Below are 22,850 nucleotides of genomic sequence, written 5' to 3'. Positions count from 1 at the left end.
TACTACCTTAAGAAACTCTACTATGTTATATGATCTGATTTGGCGTGCAAATCTTGACGCCTTAAACGTAATGAGCTAAGTGTGAGAAGGCAGTGTAGGTTTAAGTGGCATGTAAAGGAAGAGCGCCAGAGCGGCGACTTTGCCCCTCTAATTACGCCCCTGATACGTCCGATAGCGCTAGCTTTTATCTCGCCTTCCATTAAGCAAATATACAGCTTGAAACCCGCTAATCATAGACTACACTATTTTCCAACGCTAAAACCAATTAAAAATATTTTGATAGACAAAAGTATATTCAAATTATAACGCGCATTGGCCGACAGAGTACCTTCTTAATGGAAGGTTTGTGCGAGTTTTTTCGTTAATTTATTCGTGATTTGTTTTGTGCTAAAGATGGAAATAATTACGTAAATATTTGGGAAATGTAATGTAATTGAATTTGTCTGTCATAAGGGAATAAAATTTAGTTTAATTTTATTACTATCGTTGAAACTTATCAGCAGTAGTAGGTATAATTACCGCAGTATAATAACGTTAAATTTAAACGAGTCTGAACGTTGAGGTTAGATTAGTAGGGTCTATTTGCTTTTATAGATACCCAGCTAATCATTCTAATGAATGAGCCATTTTAGGCGTGAAGTAATTTAAGATAAATGTGACATCGGTAACAATGAATTGAACAAAGGCCGCTCTGCTAATTTGCGAATTAGCGCACGATGAGTGCCCGCGCGCCACTCTCGCTGCAATTCAATTAATTAACCTTTGTCGCGGACACGCTTCACATTGGGAAACTTAGCTTATAGAACTTCTAGGATTATGCACGAAACAGACATATTTATGAACATTTCGCGCAACTACTTTCCCTCAATTGGGAACAAACTAACTAGGTACCAGAAAAAGTCCCTGGTGAGACGTGCCTTAATAATAATAAAGCCCGTTTTATTTCCAATCATGTCAAAAACAAATTATAATACACAGTTTAGATTATTTTGCATTTTTATACATTTTTTTTCATCGGGACCCCTTCACGGGCAAACCAGCTTTTTCCAACTGACTTAAATACTTATAAAGGCACTACTACTAAGAAACACTCACTGCTTTATTAAAGAACGTCGATATGTTTTTCTTTCAGTCTAAGAAATGACCACGGATAGTCACCTTTGTCGTAGATAAGATTTTAAAAAATGGTTTGTGCTAATTGCGAAAGTGTTAGATTTCAAATTATGAACATAATGTTGAATTAATTTTGTTCGTATCTGAGTAACATCAATAATGTTATTTGGACGCGTCTAATGGAGTAAGTGCTCGACAAATGGCCCGTGCCACTGAGCTTTTAATGCAATTTCGTCTCCCTTTGTAGGAGAATTGGCGCAATCATTCCATTTACACTTTGTTTCGCCAACATTCTCACTACACGTCGCTACACCGCCAGCCATGGCTTTTAGCGACAACTAAATTGCCGCTTTTACTCTACGCTCTGTTGGAAAATATTTTTGAGTGCTAACGTAGTGGAAGACCTTTTTATTTCGCTTTTATCGGACGTTCTGTTCACATTGTTCTTGTTTATGAACTGGCAAAGAGCGACCTCTAGATGAGCGAACAGTTTCTACTTAGGTACAATAGGTATTGTAATAGTATTTTTCCTCACAAGACTCATATTTTATACCTAATTAATTTGTAAAGACTATCTCGGCTATTTAAGCCTTTATAAAATATTACAAAAACCTATATAATGTTTATATACCTACACTTTCTCAATGTGTATGTTGCCAGCCTTAGCAGAGTAGCTACCTAATTTCGAATTATTTAACTTACTTATAGGTATGTAACTTAAGTATTAGGTATATAAAACTTTTTGTGACATATTTATAAGAATAATGAAGAAAAATTTTAGGTATCTACGTGACAAGAGACATTGACAGTAGATACATAACTGTAGTCTTATTATATATTTGTTTTATCAAAATATTATGTTCAATAAAAAATTTCCTCTTTATAGTCGTAAGTATTTAGTAATTTAAGTAGTTATACATTTCTTATTTAAGTATTATTGACGCAAATTTATTTTTCAGATATCAATCGTAATGTGGTGCACCCCAGCATTTCATTAGATCCTGTTGAGTGTAGACAAAACACCGCCGTAGAAATAGTCGAACTGAATAACTCTTCAGACGACTGTGAAGACAATACAGACAATAGTTTTAATTACGAACCCGAAATTCATCCATGGTCATATATTAGTCAAGATCTATACTCTGATGAAGATAGTTACAGGATAAATAAAACAGCCAGGGAGAGACGGCGTTTGAAAGAATCTACGGACGGTTTAGCGAATACCACTAGCAATCAAGAGCGTGACCCTGAACAAACCTATCCCAGTTTTTACTGCTTTGAAAGAGATAATTCAAAATATCACGACTATAGGTCATATGCTAATCGACAAGTGAATTGTTTCACTATCCCAAATAATTTGGGAACATCAAGCACTTCGTCGGACGATCAAAATGTTGACATTGATAGAATACAATGTGGCGATACAAACCCAAATCAGAATTTTGATAAAAACACTGAATATGATGAAGTATATTTCTCACAAGATGCTGACACAGATAAAAGAACAATTTGGATTTATTCCTTTAAAAATAGACGAACTTTATCAGAAAATGATTACATTCTAACAAATATACCAAGTAAGGATTCAAGTAGTTGCACTAGCTCCACGGATGATTTAGAATTAGAGCCAACTAAAGAAAGCCAAAGTACTCGATTAGCGACTCCGATTCCTTTTATACCCCGGCTTAATTTAAACTTAACCTCAACTCTTCCTACAGTTACCGAAGTTATAGAACCAACGAAACATTCCTCTTGTGCTACAGACATCAATCCTGCGCAGGCATTTCAAACCACATCTCCTTTAGAAACTAATGTGACAAATAATAATCTAAAAACTAATTTAATTAATGAAAACTCTTTTTCTCCAAGAATTCAAAAACTAAGCAATACAGATCATATAACAGAAGAGGTATACTGCGAACCAACAGTTATAATCAGTAGTAGATCTGATCAAATAGCCAACGAAGAGAGTAACAGAAGGGACGATCAAGATAATGATACATTACTCCTTGAAAAGCCGCACATTAAAATATGTCTTAAGCCTTTGTCGAAAGATTGTGAAATATCAGATCCAATAGAAAAATTAGAAGGGAATTGGATCGGTGAAAACATAACAGCACACAGTGATCCACCAATAGTTTACCAACTCGATTTACCTCCACGAAAGTCGCCGCCTCCAACTCCAAAAAAAGAAATCGAAAATACTTTCTTCATAAATAACTTACCTCTATTGAAACCAGCTGAGTGGAACGAATATATGCCTATAACAGACAGCATGCCCTCCATAGAACTCAGCATTTTAAGTACTGTAGGCACAAAAAAATCATGGTTCATGAAGTTATTTAAGTGCGTTAGATGTTTAAAGGATTAAATTAAACACATATACATAATTTCGAATTTATTCCATTTCTAGTTATTGACAAAAGGGCGATATCAACAGATTCACTTATACATATATTGTACAGCATTCATTAGCTCGCATTTGAAGTTCCGTAAATTCATAGTTTTTAAATGATCCAAGTCGAAACAATTTCGCTGACACCCATGACCCACTAAGCAACGCGGTGAGAAAAATGGGAATGTTAAAACGTCCCAAAGGGATATAAATAAATGCATGTTTGTATCAAAATTACGTAAATTTGCGATGTTGCCGGTATAAATAGGTGAAGTAATGAAATACTAAATTCTACAATTAAATCATAAAATTAAATCGCCCGCTTAAACTTATTCAGGCCCTTTCTTATTTTTTTCTCCATTTTAATAAAGTTTGTTGTTAATACATGGAATAAATAAAGACTAAATTTTACAATTAAATCACAAAAATAAATCGCCAATCACTTTTTAACCTTACACGTGCCTTTTCTTAAGTTTCTTCATTCTAATGATTTTAACTATTGTTAAAATGATATTGAATTCTGGAATTCTTAAAGACTTGTATACGAGATCTTCCTAAACTTATACCTAAACTTACATCTACTTTAATTTTCTATTAAAACAAAGCTATTATAGCTTACAGTGTTACCGGATCGAAACGCGTATTTTCTTTTTCCTTTAAGCATTAAACATTTGTATCGGTGGGTGAGGCAATAGACATAAACTTTTTAAATGAGTAAATTTAACTGTTTACAGAAGACAGTTTGTACTTTATTTCAATAAAAAGAACCAAAATTTAACGCCATAAATCACTTTAATATTAATAAGTATTTATTTACTAGCTTCGGGTGATAGATATAATTAAAAATATTTTAAAGGAAATACGATTTCATATTTAGACACAGTAGAGAAATTTTCTAGAAAAAAAGGGCTGAAAATCGATTACGTAACTTGATTCGGTATTGTTACCTTATAACATACACCTCATTAATCTTTATTTAATACATTTAAATAAAATGCAATTTTAAATCTATCATTTTTACCTGTAAGCAACAGGTCAAGATAATTAAATCCTAAAAATACCGTAAAAATATAATCATCATTTTTATGTTTCTTGATTCAAAAACCTTTTCACCAATCTCTTCCTTATCCAATACAACGGAACGACGCGAACAATTAATCCATCAAAAACATCATCAGACACAAATATTCTAACCCAGAAATTCGGGCATAAATAGGCACAAATCTGACAGAAACAAAAAGTGTCAGAATAATTCAAAAGTCAATTGTTTTGGTCAAGTGGCCGAAGGGAGGGAAAATTCACGGCGAATGTAGAACATAATGTAGGGCTTGCAAGAGGCTACCACGTCGGCATCTGTCGGCCTCACGGTTTGGTCGTTGAAGTGGAACCATTGCTCCTCGTTGATAGCAAACGCCGTGTAATGGCCCGAGCCGGCGCTAAAAGAAAATATTTATTATAGGTACATTAAATAATAATTATTATTTATTTATTTAAGCATAAGTCCGGTTATTAATGTGTTAGTTACAATATTATAACAGTAGGTTAGCTTTAAGGTATATTCAATCATTAAAACTTCGTTTCATTACAAATAAAACCAACATAAATTATTGGGATGCAACGGGCGGCTAACAATCTCTCGCAGGATCTCTTGCAGGCAAGGGGCAAGGCACAAGCAAGAAGTATTATACAATTACCAAACTTATTCTGAAGTAAAAATCTCAAAGCTAATCTTAAGGTAAAAAAGATATGATATTATACAGGGTCTCCAGTAAGTCAACGACAGCGCAAATATTCGCCACCCCAGAAACAAAGATTTGACAGATTATTAGAAAATTAAGTTATATTAACTGGGCTTCCTTGATGTAGAACACACCTTTTTTCAGTCGGTGAAAATGTATACAATGCCCGCTTGGTATGTTACAGTAATTCTAATGAAATTTAATAAAAAAAATTGATGAGTTAATGGTTCGTTGGGTACCGAAACATTTAAACGCATGGAGGGATTACCGTCACTTACGTACATGATAATGCTATATTAACTTTATTGTTAATAATAATTAAAATACATTTATAAATCATTCGAATTAGTGAATTAGTGTATGTGCACGTTAGTTTTAAAAGGTAAATAAAAAAAAGAGTATCGTCTTAATCTCCTCTTAATAGAGACTGTAAATAATTATTGGACAGTTATGTTAAATATCCGTTTTTCCGTAAATTGTGTCTTTGTGCAGTGACAATTTATAAAAAAATAACAATAAAGTAATTTTTAATCTCACCCCGAGCCATGATGTACGATGACAGCGGCGAGGTCATAAAGATAGTTCCCGCGCCCCGAACGACGCGTGTCCGGGACATTCGCCAACACGAAACTGGACATGTCCAGGGAATTTAGGGGAAAAGATATCGCCGTGTCCACTTTCGTCCTAGAATTAGAAATAACATCACAAAAACTGTATTACGGTGGCTACAATTGATAAATAATCGCTATATATATGTCGCAGTAAGGTAGTTAAATCAGAGAGTTAATTGAATCTCTAGACATTTAATTAAATATCGATATTCAAATAAGTTCCGTCAGACATTTTAGGTTTGGGCCTCAGATTTCAGTGAACAACCTTCTGTGCCTGTCACATGTCGACTTTTTGGATCTAAAGCCGGTTTCCCCACCGTACGAGCAAGTGTTAAATACGCACATAGGCACAAAGTCCATTGGTTCACAGCCGGGGATCGAACCTACGACCCCAGGGATGAGAGTCGCACGCTAAAGCCACTAGGCCAACATCGCTCAAAAATATTCGCTACAACTGGCAGTAAAATTTAGAAACGTTTTTTGACGTTCATAAAGTTAAACGCTATATGGGTGTAACTGACTCTGTTTATTAGATAATTTTATGTAATAGATAGAAAGGTAAGGCAAACTGAAGGCAGCCATCTGTGGCTGACACATCGATTTTTTCTTATCTATTGATGCACAGGATATGAATGCCACCTCAGGAAAGCACAAACAAACTTATTAAGTCAATACTTTTTTTTTTATAGAACGGGGGGCAAACGGGCAGGAGGCTCATCTGATGTTAAGTGATACCGCCGCCCATGGACACTCTCAATGTCAGAGGGCTCGCGAGTGCGTTGCCGGCCTTTTAAGAATTGGTACGCTCTTTTCTTGAAGGACCCTAAGTCGAATTGGTTCGGAAATACTTCAGTGGGCAATACTACTACTGTCCTTCATTTTTCATTTTAAATATTATTAAATAGAGTTCTAGTAATACTGAATAGTCTCAAAATCTCATTGGTTTCAAAATTTGTATTATTATATAGAACAAAAAAATGGTCACACATTTATATAGCGAATTCCTTATTAGAAATCTTGGCGAAATCATTGTTTCGACTGGAAGGTATGTAAACAATAATCGCTGAAACAGACACAGAAATGTGACCCACCCCACTAGAAGATCATGGGACTTCACTCTAAATATTTTTTCACTCTAAATATTTTTTCACTCTAAATAATTTAGTGTTAATTAAAATTAAATTAATATTATTTAGACTTAATTAAATAAAAACAAACGAAATCTTTATAGGGAACATGTCAAAGTTACCTGAAATAATTATGCCACCGAAATCTTTTGAGATGCAAACAAAGTACGTTGGGAAGGCGCCGAATCCAGAACTGTTTGGTGGACTTCTGTTTGGATTTACAGCTGCTGCAGAAGTAGCGTTCTGTATCTGCTAACTCTTCAACCTGGAATTTAGTATTATATTTCCAAACTTACGAATTTTAAAGTTTATAATATAAATACATCTTATATATAAAATTCTCGTGTCACAATGTTAGTTACCTCACTTACCATACTCCTCCGAAACGGCTTGACCGATTTTTATCAAATTTTATATGCATATTCAGTAGGTCTGAGAATCGGCTACTATCTATTTTTCATACCCCTAAGTGATAAGGGTTGTCCACCCTTATCATTTTATTTTTATTTTTTAGACAATTTTTTTGTTTTTATTTTTTTATGATACAGCATACAACCCCTAATTATCACCCCTCTTCGTGCAACCCCTATTTTTTATTATAGTAGATAGTTATTTTTATTAAACAAAAAATTGTTTCCTAAAAATAATATACATGGCAAGACAACGTTTTTATTATAATATTAAATAAAGTTAGGTTCGTTTGGGTGTAGTGTAGAGTTAGAAGCCCATTTTGGGTATAGGCCTCGTCCAGCTTATGACATTCATCTTTGTTTTTTTTTTGACATTTCCATATACACTTTCGTAACAGATAGGGGGTACTCACATAAAATACTATTATGCTACCGTTACAGAGGAGCTTACTAGTAGTATAATAAATATAACGCATGAATAAAAACGCGCCAAGCACAGATAAGTAAAATTGTATATTGCCATAGACTAAAATGCGTCTTAGAAAAAAATAAAATTAAAATCCTTGGTAATTACTGTGGAATTGTTTCATGATTTTGTTCTATTATCAAACGAAATTAATAACTAAAAAATAAATCTGTAACATTTTTTTAAAAATTGAGTGCTCAAAGTCTATTTTTGTGACGTGTGATGTGTGTTAATAGAAGTTCGTCCAATCCTCCAGGAATTTAAGATGAATTGTAATATATCACCTGCACAAAGCTCGCTAAGCAGTCGGTTAAGGTTACGGGGGCGTCGTGTCTTCCACACTCGGGTAGGTCTAAAGATAGATCCAGGAACGGGTCGAACTTTTTACTCTCCGTCCCACAGGCGAGGCAGCACACCTGTAATAAATTTTAATAATAGTAGCTGAATTAAATTTCCTAATTGTTATATTAAATTCTTAATATATCGAGGCAATATAGAGTTAAATAAATTAATATAGAAATTAAAATACATGCAGTATATATATACAAAGCAAAAAATAATTAATTAAATTTAAACCAAAAAACTGCAAAGTACGAGCCATCATAAATGATGATAAACAAACAACTTTCTCTTTAACCTAAATCTAAAATTCTACTAGTTTTGTAACAATGATTTGCAAACGTTACAATGTATCTTCGTACCCACAATTTTAATTTCATATTGTTTCCACCGCACTACTATATACTTCTATTTTATAAACTATATAAATAATAATAAATAAATGAAAGATTATACCTGACTCTGCAGAGTCCCTCCAAAGACAGCTGTAACTATGGACGTCGAAGGAACACGAGGTACAAAGCCCCCTTCCGCCTTGTCGGGTGGAAGTAGTTGTAGCAATTCCGTATGAAGCCTATAAACGTAATTACGTGTTTTATCTGTCAAATTTTAATGTCCAACAAGTCTTAAGTTATCGGGCTGAAAGTTGGAGCCGATTCCTAACTTTTAAATAAATATTAAAAGATGACCACATTTAACAAATTTGTACCTATAATCGCCTCACAAATTTTTAAATAAGTGCTCAACAGCTAGCCAAACTGTACATTTAAAACCCTCAAACAATTACAAAATAATTAATATAAACTTTCTATATCAGACAATGCCACATCTAGTAAAAAATCAAATTCGTTTATTATGTCTACCCACATTTTTGTTTCTGTTTTGTTTTGTTATTTTATATACGTACCTACATCTGTGCGCTCTAATTTCTAATTTTAGTTTTACATATTGTTTCTCAGTAAGTGAATTATGTATACAATTCTTATGAGAAATAAAGTTAAAAAAAACTGTTTTCGCACTGAAGAAGCGACTTACCGATCAAGCATATATCTAAGGAACTCGTGAGCATCTTGCTGTTGATATCCCCGAAACCTTGGCACCACTTTCCATATCACTAAGAATAGGCACTCAGGTGAAATCGCTCCTTTTGAACTGCACCCGCCATTGTTTAAGTTAATCAACACCTGAAAATATCAAATAATACATTGAAGCTGTGTGACGTCATTCAACTGGGAGCCATTAACGCAAATCGGGTATGTTTGGAAATGGTCACGTGACCAGCGTGAGCCAATGTCATTCATGGCGTGAGTGGGTCACGTCTAAGAACGTAACGTTGTCTCAAGCCACACTTCACACCAACCCCACCAATTCGTCATTTCGAGCCCAATTCGATGAGTAATAGAAGCACGATTGCTTAAAATAATTGTGATAATATGAAAGCAGGTTTTAGCTAAAAATTACAAAAGCTTTACCTTTCTAAGTTCTTCGGCCATGACAACATCATGCATTTCTTGACGGGTATAACTTCGCGAATGGTAAATCTTCCTACCATTAGACTTAACTTCCAGAGATGGTAACTGGCTAAAGTAACAACTAAACTCTTGTATATTATTTAAACTCTGCAGGACAGCATTCATAAAGCAAGTATTCCCCAAATTCTTTAAGCCAACTATTCTCTTTTCTCTATTATTTTTTCCATTTGTGGAAGATAACCTTTTCTCCTTACTATTTGACTGTATGGCATCTGTTGCGTTATCATCTGAGTGTGATCGTTTTCTTGACCTTGGACGCAGACTTCTAATTGTTTCTTCGGGATTCTGTAATGGTTTTTAAGAGTATTTGAGAAAACTATTATCACTATTCTTTTGTGGCTATAAAAAAAATTGTATTGAAATTAAAATTTTGAGGGTAAAGACCAAATTTCCTTAAAAAAACATTAAATCATGTTTTTCCATATTTTTTTTATTCTTTATCAAATGTACAGAAAACCTTCAGCATGCACATATAAAATACCTAACAAATATACCTTTGATGACCTGTCATCCTGATTTTCAGAGGATTCCACTGAATCTATAGAAGCATTTAGTACATTTGAGATATCTAGGTGTGAGTCTTCACTTGTATCTCCACTAGTTTTTAAAACCAAAGTTTCAGTTTGGGCAGATTCAGCTCTAGTATTGTGTTCACTATTTTCATTTATTTGATTTCCTTTATTTTTTATAGGTATAATACATTGTCTTATTTTATTAATAATTTGCTCTTCACTATCATTTGCAACATATTCATCACATTTATAGCTGAAATAAATAAAAATAAGGTACTGTCCAATTATGTTCTAGCTATATCTCTTACAGTCATAAGAATTATAAGGAATAAAAACCTTAGATACAAATGTTAATACCACAGAAATAAAAGTATAAAAATTAGATCTCTGATAAATGTCATAGAAATTTAAAAATGCAACAATATTTTTGAATTTTATATTTAAAAAGATGATTATAAGAACCAAAGTTACAAAACATGTTAATATCTTTTTAAATTAGAATAAATGAAAAAACATACCAGTAAACTGAGTATACATCACAGCTCATACATATTTGATGGTCAAAACTTTCCGAGTGATATTTTGCATGGCCATTTACATATCTGCCACAGCTCACAACACCACACTTTAGACATAGCCAATTCTGCTCAGATACGCCACAATCTATTACAATAAAATCGCAATTATATACATTCTGACTTATTGCTACTTACTACAGTTATTTTGTTTATTTACAATTGTACATATTACTTAAAACTACATCCATTGTTTTAAGAGGTTCATATTCAACGTTATTCAAAAACTACTTAAATTTGGTAGATACTTGTAAATATATATAATAAAATTCATTTAAACATATATTCAAATCAATATTCAATTTGTAATGTAATGGGGAATAACTTTGGATAGAAACAATGTTCAGGGTCATTTACCCCTTCCACCCCGCACCTCGGAAACAGCTGATTAATATAGTTTACTGTATTGATTATTCTGGCTAACCTCTTATACATAGAAGTTTATGATATATTTCAATTAATCTATGTTAAACCGACAATTTATTAAATATATAAAAGTCTGTTACCTGAACATTCAAATCCCTTTGTAGTCACGATGTCTACAATGTTTTGTATATTGTTTGAATCTATGTTATCTAATAAATGTGGACATTCCATAGTTCATAATACTATCAAAAACACTTATATGTAAAAATTTGTTCAATAAAAGGGACAAACAATAATTCATTAATCCACTTAGAATATAAAACGTTGATAAACTGGTACAAATTAAAATTCCACAATAAATATAATATGTACACACTACATACACACCTAAATGATTATAGCAGTATATTAGATATCTGTGGACAACAGAAGCAGTGTTCCAAGTCAGTGATTTAAACTCAGCTGACAGCTCACGCTTTGTCACGTGACCATTTTCATACATAATATATGCGTTTGGCGTTAGAGGGTCACGATTGTCGAAAAAGGATTTTGTCTTAAACCCCAGAATATGTTAAGAGATACAGCGTCACTTGTACTACAGTCGATGCATTATGAACTGAGGCTTCCCGCTTCGGGTCATAAATCATATTTATCAGCCTATCTCGCTCGCACTTACAGGTCTCAGGCCTACAACGCACTAGCGGCTGGCCGTGATCCGGTGTGCCGCTGCGGCAGGCCGCAGTATATACGGTCTGCCGTAGCGGCATGCCGCGCCGTATTCCGGCTAACCGTCCCTATTGCGGTCCTATTGCGGTCTGCCGCAATCGTCACTCGTCAGTGCTTCTTGAAATATTACAAATTCAAATTTAATGACCTGGAATAAGTGATACATGTATCTTATGTTCCATAATAAACATATTTAATTTTTTTATTTTTTACTCTTTTAAAATAGGTTTACAATATTTTGTTTACATTTGTTAAATAATTATATGTGATGACGTAGGTAGGAAGGCTAACCGCGCCGAGTGCGTGGAGGGGACGCGGCGCGCCGCATCATTCAACCGGTGCGGCTCGCCGGAGCTCCAGATCAACCGGAGCGGTTGACGGTTGACCGCAAGTCAGTGCGTTGTTATCGTGCGGTTTCATATAATAATCGATGTGCGGCCCGCCGCAGCGGCACACCGCATTGCGGCCAGCCGCTAGTGCGTTGTAGGTCTTACAGAGAGGAGTAGTGATGTGCGTAAGAATTGTACAGGTGCATATCGATAACGGGATAGGTACGAACGATATGCTAAATTATGTTAAGTATTAAAAGGAATAATTTTTCCCTATCTGAAAATAAAAGTTATTAATTTGTAAGATAAAATATTTGTTTCGTCGTAATCATAGAGAAACTGCATATGTTTTTATATTTTCTAGGGATATTTAATACTTGAAAACATTGTGTTTACTTGTAGTTTAGTTATTTAATAACCATTCTTAAGCGCGATGAAATATTCTAAAATTAAAAGAAAGATGAAAAAATATGTATAGTGCTTTTCATGAAAGAAGTCCCGCGGTGATTTTTGGAACTAAATTTGACAGGTCGGCAATGTTGTCATTCGTCGATGTTATCAAGTTCGTTTGTTGTGGTAGATTTTTGTGAATTTTTAACTAGCTTAGTGCATTTTGAAGATTGATTACAATGCCAAAAGTTGTAAAAAGTTCGGCTCGAGAAATTATATTAAAGGTGAAAGAGTTCTGTAAAACGATATAAGAATCAAGGTGTTTTAATACCACTAAACAATGTTCGGAAGAGAGTTGCCGCCATAACAGGTATTTTTTAGAGTTACCATTTAATAATTTTTTGCTGTATTGATAGGACTTTTATGATATAAGTAAATTAGTTTTTGCAACAAAATTGAACAAATACATAACGTGATGAAACTAGGTAACTGAAATTAAAACATATATTACATATGCATTATAAACTTAAAGTTACTATTATTTTTAATTGTTCATAATTTAATTGCAGGTGTGTCAGAGAAAACTGTAACAAGAATTACAAACGAAGGTAGAACAGCGGCGTGTATTTCGAGAAAAATTGTAACCCAACAATTATGCATTAAAACTCTGAATAAAAAATTGTATTGCTTTTCTTTACCCTATTTTCTCATCTTTTCCCTGTAAGTAGGTAGAGCACCGCTAATATAAGTAAATAAAAATATGCTTTTTACATAACAGAAATATTGTTTCATCGAAGTTGCAGAAAATATGTAGTATTATTTGATAAATTACATCTGCTAAATGTAAATAATATAGGTAATTTTTTTACTCATAAATGGCAACATTACGTCATGCGATTGCAGCGCCGCGTCTGGGGGACTTCTTTCATGAAAAGGACTATATATAAGTTATTGACATGACTGACATTGCCATTGTAAAAAAAAAATATTTTTGCTTTTTTCTCATGTGTTACTAAATAAGAAAATTAAACTGATTGAACCAAAAACACCTATATAATATACTAAAATAGAAATTTTTGGAAACATTAAAAAAAATTGGGAGTCCTCTCGAATGTATTGAGGTTTATTGAAACAGAGCATTTTTATTTTTTAAATATATATATTATTATATAAAATATATCCTATGAAAATAGAAATATAAAATTAATATTAAAGTGTATAATGCCAACAAAATTATTATATAAATTTTAGACAATAAGTTTATCAAATAATCAATGCCTGTCCAAATATGTATATACAGTCCACTACTCTTACTTAGTTAAAATAAAAGTGTCATACGATTCGCACGTGTTATTATTGCAGTTTATTTAATTTCAAGACCCTCAATCAATTAGTGATCAATTCTCAACTATAACTCCTTAACATATGGTCCAAAATCGAACCGGATAACATCGCTATTGTTCAATAGTTGGCGAACAGTGAGAACAATAGATGCTCACATTCCTAAGCGATAAGGAATAGTTGGAAGGATTTTTGTGTGATCAGTGTTTCATTACAGTGTTATAATAACATTATAAAAGTGAAATTAACCTATAAAAACGAAATAAATTACGTTATATACACACCATACTGTGAAGTACTATTACGTTGGGCTGTGTTCAGTTTTTTCAGTGGGTCTGAGTAATCGGATAATTACGAACTACGCTCAAAGTCATAGTGTACGATGGAGGGTCTTTTTGAGTATCAATTTAAGTTGTTGGAGACATTAAGAAGTGCAGAAAAGAATTATAGGAAATCACCGAAAGACAGAATAAAAATATCATATATAGAAACTCGATTAGAAGTGTTAGAACAATTATGGCGGGACTTTAAGGAAGGACACAAAAGTTTAATTTTAAAAATATCTAAAGAGGAAGAAAAGGAAAGTACCTATTTTAAAGGAAACTTTAGTGATATTTTTGATGAGCTATATATTCAGTACAAGTCCACTATGAAGGAGGACTTTCAAAACTTAACCAAACAGTCTCCTTTATCACATACCTCAATAGCGGGTGGCGACGAACAGAGGTTATTAAATAATATTAAATTACCGTCAATACAAATACCGAAGTTTGGAGGTAAATATGAAGAATGGACAACTTTTTATGACTTATTTTGCTCCTTGATTCATAACAATAAGTCTTTAACGCCGGTGCAAAAACTACATTATCTAAAAAGTAATTTATCGGGTGACCCAGAACTATTAATACGCAACTTTTCGACTACGGACGCAAACTACGATGAGGCATGGAACCAGTTAGTGAAACGATATAATAATAAGCGGTTGAATTGCTATGCAATTTTAAGAACATTATTTTCACAGAAGGGTATATGTACGGAGACATCGAGTTCAATCAAACAATTGGTAGACACTACGTCGGTATGTTTAAAAACGTTGCAAAATCTCGGTGTTAAAACCGACACTTGGGATATGATTATTAATTATTTAGTAATATCAAAGATGGACAATGAATCGATAAAGAGATGGGAACAACAACTTAGTTTGAGTAATACCGAATTACCTACTTGGGCAGAACTGCGGGATTTTCTAGAAGCTAGATTTCGATCGTTAGAAATGATAGACAGTCACAGAGTGAAATCACCATACCCTAAGCCTGTTGCTACACCTATTGCTAAACCTAAGTCCTTTCATTCAGGTATACACAATGATGTGAAAAAGCAGGAAGTCAAATGTGTGTTATGCAGTGGTGAACACTACATATATTATTGTAAAGAGTTCGTAGACATGTCTACAAAAGAAAAGCAAGAGTTCGTCCAGCAGAATAAATTATGTTTTAATTGTCTTGCTCCATCACATTCAGTAATCAGATGTCGTCAGCCAACGTGTTGCAGAAAATGTGGGCGTCGTCATCATTCATTGCTACACTACGAGAGAGATCGAAATACGGTGACTACGAGTGAAGGGGAATCCACGTTGACAGGTACCATGACTGAGCAAACTAAAGGTAAGCTTAATACTATAACAAACGATGTACACTTTGTAACTAACTTTTCCAAGGAAAATTGTCAAAATAGTGTCCTATTAGCTACTGCTGAGGTATTAGTAGAGAGTAGGAATGGTTGCAAACATATTATTAGAGCATTGTTAGACCAAGGGTCGCAAGCATCGTTCATAACTGAAGCTACAGTACAATTGCTTAATCTTACGCGCCGATCGGTAAGTGGTTGGGTGTCAGGTGTGGGAGAGGGGCAAATGAGAATCAAATACATGGTTTCACTTAACGTGAAATCTCGCCACGATCCTAAGACAATAATACGAGTGAATGCATATGTATTGCGTTCAGTAACAACACTTCTGCCTACTACCAAACTTAGTGCTCCTGAATGGTCAGACCTAGAATCTTTAGAGTTGGCTGACTCAGCCTTCAAAACACCTGGAAAAATTGACATTCTTTTGGGAGCAGACGTATACAGTAACATTATTTTAGATGGTATAATCAAACATTCTAGGGGCAACTTACTAGCACAGAGAACATGCCTAGGTTGGGTGCTATCAGGAAAGCTGCCTCAAGAAACGGGTTCTTCGGACACAAATGTTGCAAGTTTGCATGTTCAACTTAAAGATGACGAGATGCTCAAGAAATTTTGGGAAATCGAGAATGAACCAAATACTATAGAGAAGAGACTATCAAAAGAAGAGGAATTTTGTGAACATTTTTATGACAGTACAACTATAAGAGATGAAGAAGGAAGATTTGTGGTTAAACTACCATTCAAGACTGGAAATCCACAATGTAGGCAAGGAAATCTTAAAGAAATTGCTGCCAAGAGGTTTGAAATATTAGAAAGAAAATTATTAAAAAACCAGAAACTTAAAGAAGAATACCACAAGGTCATAAACGAATATATAAATTTAAATCATATGGTTGAAATTAGACATGCAGAAATTGATAGTCCCACTGCAGTCTATCTTCCGCACCACGCGGTACTTCGCGAAGATAAGGAGACGACAAAACTTCGTATAGTCTTTGACGCTTCGTGCAAAGGAGTTAATAATGTTTCTTTAAATGATGATTTACATATTGGTCCTAAGTTGCAGCAAGATTTGCGCCACATATTGGTGAGATGGAGGCTTTATAAGATTTGCCTTACTGCAGATATAATTAAAATGTATAGAATGGTGAGGGTGTCAGAAGATGATACAAATTACCAAAGAGTTCTATGGAGATTTAATCCGAGTGAGCCAATAAAACATTACAAGCTTTTAAGATTAACATTTGGGTCAGCATGTGCGCGTTATCTCGCTGTGAAGTCACTCCAGAGATTAGCTGATGATGAACAATCGAAGTTCCCTGTTGCTGCTCATATAACTAAATGTGATTATTACGTCGATGATTTAATGACGTCATGTGAGACAGTTGCTGATGCTATTAATATATATAATGACATGAGTAAATTAATGAATTTAGGAGGTTTTGAGCTCCAAAAGTGGAGCAGTAATAGTAAAAATGTGCTAAAATATATTGGTGAAAATAAACGAGATGATCATGAACTGCCTCTGAAGGTAAATAACCTAGTTAAGGTATTAGGAGTGAGTTGGAATAGAGACATAGACAAATTCGAATATACTCTAAATGTGCCTATAGTAAAAGAACCTATAACTAAACGGCAGATTCTCTCAGAAGTAGCAAAACTGTATGACCCTTTGGGATGGATAGCCCCTGTTGTTGTTATAGCAAAGTTAATAATCCAGAAGTTATGGCTAACTGGATTAGATTGGGACAGCACTATAACAGGAGATTTACTGAAGGAATGGTTACAATTTAGAGAAAATTTGATACATATTAAATGCATTAATATACCGAGGTGGCTACGTTATTCTTCCACATCTAAAGCAGAGTTACATGTCTTTGCAGATGCTTCACAGACAGCATATGGTGCAGCAGTATACATGCGAGTCATTGAAGGCAATGAGGTTTATGTGAATTTAATATCAGCCAAAACTAAGGTTGCACCAATTACGAAACAGATTTCAATACCTCGACTGGAATTATGTGGTGCTGTGTTGGCGGCCAAGCTAATTTCTGAAATATCACAAGTGTTAAACATATCTAACGAATACTTACATGCATGGACTGATTCAACCATAGTCCTGGCATGGCTAAGGGGAGGACCTAGTCGCTGGAACACGTTCGTAAGTAACCGTGTATCTGATATACTAAATATTTTAAATTACGAACAATGGGGACACGTTACTTCTGAGATGAACCCGGCCGACTGTGCGTCAAGAGGTCTACAAGCTTTAGATCTATCAAATCACTTGCTATGGTGGAATGGACCCGCCTGGCTATCTTTATTAGATGTAAATTTGAGTATGGTCGACATCGAAGATACACAAGAAGAAGAGAAGATTAAATCCTTAACTGCTTTATGTACATCCGAAGAAGAATTTATATGGTCTAAGTTTTCTAATTTAAATAAGTTATTGAGAGTTATTTCATACTGTAGAAGATGGCTAAATTTAAAATCAACTAAAGATAAGCGTCGGTGTTATACAAGTTATATTTCAACAAAAGAAATTAATGAATCCTTAGATATTTGCATTAAACAAGTTCAAGGGATTGAATTTAAGGATGAAATGAAACAATTAAAGACTCTGGGATATGTTTCTAAAAAGAGTAAACTGCGAAGTCTTACGCCCATTATCGATGAAAATGGGATTCTAAGAGTCAGCGGAAGAATACAACAGTCACACGTGGAGTACGACACACAGCATCCTATAATATTACCTGCTAAAAACTATCTTAGCAGACTTATAATTATGGATGCTCATCAGAAAACAATGCATGGAGGACCACAACTGATGATAAATTATTTGAGAACAAAATACTGGATACTACGAGCTAAAGATCAAACAAAGAAATGTTACCGTGAGTGTGTGACTTGCATTAGATATTCGAAACGTAAATCATCACAGTTAATGGGTCAATTACCAGAGGTGCGTGTAACTCCCAATAGACCATTTAAGTCGGTCGGTGTGGACTATGCTGGACCTATTAACATCAGATTCTCCCCAGGTAGAGGAGCAAAGTCCTTTAAAGGATATATTTGCTTGTTTATTTGCATGGCCACACGCGCTATACACTTGGAGGCTGTTACAGACATGACTTCGAAGGCATTCATCGCCGCTTTTAGAAGGTTTACAGCAAGACGAGGCCACTGTCAAGATATCTATAGTGACAATGGCACAAACTTTGTAGGAGCAGAAAAACAATTAACGACAATGTTTAACAGTGCCAAATCTTCAGTGCCTAGTGAAATAGCAGAAATGTTAACATTAGAGCGTACTACATGGCATTTCATACCCCCACACGCTCCTAATTTTGGAGGTTTGTGGGAGGCTGGCGTACGTAGCACAAAAACACACCTTAAAAAGGTTATTGGCGATACCACTCTAACTTACGAGGAGCTCACAACTATGCTGACTCAAATAGAAGCCTGCCTTAACTCACGACCTCTGACTGTCTTAAGTGACAACCCTAATGATCCTCTCCCACTGACGCCTGGACATTTTTTGATCGGCGAACCTGTGCTTAATGTAGCTGACCAAAGTCATGCTTATGTAGACATCAGTTATCGCGATCGTTGGCGGTTAACACAAAAAATGGTCACTGACTTCTGGAACCGATGGTCTAAAGAATATCTTGTAATTCTAAACAATAGGTACAAATGGAATGTTAAAAATAACTTAGAACCGGAAATTGATGATGTAGTTGTTATACAGGAGGATAATGTTCCTCCTGGTAACTGGATTATGGGTAGAATAGTTAAAAAGCACATCGGTCCCGACAATGTGACTCGGGTAGTATCGATCAAATGTAGAAGCGGAACGCTCAAAAGACCTGTATCAAAAATATGCATTTTAACTAAATAATTAGTCTATTTTTAATTGTTACTTTATTATTATAAATGTTCATTAGTCATTTAAAAGTGAAAATCAATTTATATATCAACTTACTATTGTTAACAAAAACCTTATTTGGAAATATGTAATAAACAAAATATACAAACTATCTAATACTTACCTGTTATGTATGTTTTTAAAAATTATTATATACTGTGTTAGATGCCTGTGTACTTACTATACTACGCTATAATATACATATATTAATAGACTATAACATGTGAATTGTTGTGTAATGCTATATCCAACTATGTATGCAGACATATTACGGTGGGCGGTTTGTCTTATTTTTATGTACAATAGTCAATAAGCCATTTAAATATGATGAAAGACAATGTCTGATGCATACTATTGTGTCTTTCGTGAAACAATTGTAGTGAACTATAGTTTGTAATTTTGTTAAGTGTCTATTTTTTCTTTTATGTTATTTCTTTTAAAGGACTGCGTCCTTTGGTGGGCGGCATGTCCAAATATGTATATACAGTCCACTACTCTTACTTAGTTAAAATAAAAGTGTCATACGATTCGCACGTGTTATTATTGCAGTTTATTTAATTTCAAGACCCTCAATCAATTAGTGATCAATTCTCAACTATAACTCCTTAACAATGCCTTTAAACATCTTTTTGGATGGTTTTGCTAAAATACACCAAAGAGAATAATGATATCGTAGGGCAGTATGCACACTTGCTAATACTTTTTTACATATTATTTTTCATGACCTGATAACATGTTAATATACACTCAATATACTGTTTATACTGGAAAGTTGTTGTTTTAAGTATGTCTTAAAACTTTCTAGTTGAAAATGCACTATTGATGCCATAGCTTTGAGAAACTTTAGTTCCAGCCCATCAACCCATAAATAAATGTGTAGGTAACATTGCAAGAGAATTGCAATAATAAAAGCATACTGTAACTGTACCATTATTTAAAAAAGTTAAGTAATAGTACATTATCTAGTTTTTGATAAAATATGTAAGATAATGTTTGTTAATAGTTAAACAACAGTAATATTTTATTAATGTTTATTATCCTTAATTACGTCTACCACCATATCCACCCTGTGTAGCAGGTTGGGTGAGTTGAAGGCCATTAATGTTGTTAAAATCTAACATCTTCAACATCTCCTTGGTGTCAGGGTCAACTTCAATGATATCATGTTCCAAGGCGGAGACCTCAGGAACATAGTTATCACGTCTTTCACGCTCCTCTTCTTGCAATTTGATGGAGATACCACGTACTTGGGAATGTCTGAGACGTCTCATCAAATGGGTGGCAAAGCTGAAATATAATGGTAAGTTCCATAAATTTAAGCACACGGCACAAAATGCAGGTATTAATGTTCCTTAAACAAATCAATTAGTAAAACTACACATTCAACAAGACAATGAGCTTTAATAAAATGATCACCCATATCTAAATTGATTAAAAAAGGTTTAGACCTTTTAAGCCAACATTTTGTTATATATAAATTATTGTCTTTTAAATATACTTAAATACAATAGTTATGAATTTTGTCATTATTATCCATAAATAACCTTACTTAAAATTATTATTCTATTTATTGGCTAAGTTGTTTCAGTCTTGAAATTTCTCAGAATTTAATTCTGTAAAATATAAGTTTTTGAAGTTGTAGTAAAATTATTACAAGTTTATTGATTAAAAAAAACACTTTTTTAATGAGAATTAACAGTTATTATGTGCTGTGTTTAAGTTTGGCAATGTAGTACGTTGCGAATACCTACGAGAAAAATTTCCCTTTCGATTAATAAACACACAACATATCTACGGGATATTTATTTACTTTATTTTCATGCATTGTCATAAATTATACATAATTATTGATTAAGCAATTAAATTAATCAATACTACCCTATGATTCTATAGAAGTTTAATTTATTTCAGTAACATAATATACCAAATTATAATAAAAGAAAACTTGGATTGAGGTTAGACAGAGAACTTACCCAGCAATTTTGTTACGAAGAGGCTTGGTGGGTATGATAGCTATTTCTTCACATATTCTCTTGTTTGTATCAAAATCCAATGTGAGTCTGGTGTAGTACTTTTCAATAATGATTTTTGCAGCTTTTTTGACAGTTTTGGTACGTACGCGACCCTAAAAGAAAATAATAATAAGGTAAAATACATCTTTTGGGTGATAGAATGAAACTGGGAAATACGTTTTAAAACCTAAACCATACTTTCTTAATAAGATTAACTTGATTTTAAGAGATAATAATTTTAAAATGCATTACCATGGTGAAAAACCTGCAGCTTTAACTTGACAGATACACAAAAAGATGGATTGTTTTCAAGGTTCAAACTTCAATCGTCATGAGATGACATTATGGTCATATATCACTGTCAACCTAAAAATAAGTGACATACACTGTACAGATATATAATATTAATAATCTGGGCTTGAGACAAAGTCACTTTAAGACAGACGTGAATCGTGATCCAATAACACTGAAGAAAAAGAGAAGATATATTTGCGAATTGTTCCCATAGAAAGAGTTCAGATGTCATTACTTGGATTTTTTTCAGTTTATTGAAATAAATAGTCCATTGAAATGTCCATTTTGTTCAATTCCAACAATTTTACTTATTTATTACTGACTGTTTTGGGGTAAAAAAGTTATGGAGCGAAAAAGGATTTTTTTCCCTTATAACTTTTGGCTTTATGATAAAAAGTCACATGGACATAATTGTAGGCAAAGCGATTTGCTACAAAATATGTCTTTAATTTTTTTTTGTACGATGGATAGTTTAGGAGATATAGCCAAAAACTTGTTTTCACCCCTTTTTCCAAGATGGCGGCCGGGGGACAAGGCTGCCAACCCCACAAACATGGGCTTAACCTTGTATAGACCTGCCCTACATGTCCGATAAATAAATTGCGTCCTCTAACAATATGTAAAGCAAATGTAACATTTCAATGCACTAATAAGATGAAGAGACAAAGATAAATCTAAACCGCTCACCGTCGCTAGCGGAAGTGAATAGTGGTGCAGTCATAACTCACACCTGCAACCTGCACCTTCAAATCATTACGATGATGTCATAAACTGAAATTCGCAAAAACGTTTTTCTGGCTGCTAAGGATATTACAGTTGTTGGATATTAATCTCGGGTTTCGGCCAGTCAAACAGTGGTTAAACTGGTTGAGGATCACCAGGATAGGACACCATCATTTACATAGTGGTATTAATAAAATAATACAAAATTTTCAATACATACTTTAATGCGT

General features: G+C 33.9%; 3 protein-coding genes across 3 annotated transcripts; 1 reads left to right on the top strand and 2 right to left on the bottom strand.

Annotated features, from left to right (window-relative positions):
* Positions 1–1,957: 1,957 nt before the first annotated feature.
* Positions 1,958–3,503, top strand: LOC125050431. Its single transcript, XM_047650282.1, has 2 exons — positions 1,958–2,001; positions 2,073–3,503. The coding sequence occupies exons 1-2, from the start codon at positions 1,971–1,973 to the stop codon at positions 3,482–3,484; spliced, it is 1,443 nt and encodes a 480-aa protein (XP_047506238.1). The 5' UTR covers positions 1,958–1,970; the 3' UTR covers positions 3,485–3,503.
* On the bottom strand, positions 3,499–11,615 carry LOC125050430 (ubiquitin carboxyl-terminal hydrolase 3-like). The gene is made up of 10 exons (XM_047650281.1): positions 11,326–11,615; positions 10,763–10,907; positions 10,227–10,497; positions 9,673–10,017; positions 9,236–9,384; positions 8,657–8,774; positions 8,146–8,277; positions 7,108–7,250; positions 5,785–5,931; positions 3,499–4,944 (listed from the first exon to the last, which is right to left on the bottom strand). The coding sequence occupies exons 1-10, from the start codon at positions 11,414–11,416 to the stop codon at positions 4,782–4,784; spliced, it is 1,704 nt and encodes a 567-aa protein (XP_047506237.1). The 5' UTR covers positions 11,417–11,615; the 3' UTR covers positions 3,499–4,781.
* An 8,993-nt stretch (positions 11,616–20,608) lies between these two features.
* Positions 20,609–21,969, bottom strand: LOC125050597 (40S ribosomal protein S17). The gene is made up of 3 exons (XM_047650535.1): positions 21,856–21,969; positions 21,565–21,716; positions 20,609–20,878 (listed from the first exon to the last, which is right to left on the bottom strand). Exons 1-3 carry the CDS (start codon positions 21,856–21,858, stop codon positions 20,632–20,634), a joined length of 402 nt encoding a protein of 133 aa, XP_047506491.1. The 5' UTR covers positions 21,859–21,969; the 3' UTR covers positions 20,609–20,631.
* Positions 21,970–22,850: the final 881 nt, after the last annotated feature.

This window comes from Pieris napi, chromosome 6 (genome assembly GCF_905475465.1).
Source record: "Pieris napi chromosome 6, ilPieNapi1.2, whole genome shotgun sequence".
In the NCBI taxonomy this organism is placed as follows: domain Eukaryota; kingdom Metazoa; phylum Arthropoda; class Insecta; order Lepidoptera; family Pieridae; genus Pieris; species Pieris napi.
The sequence above is the reverse complement of the archived record's forward strand: the minus strand, read 5'-3'. Positions and strand labels throughout refer to the sequence as shown.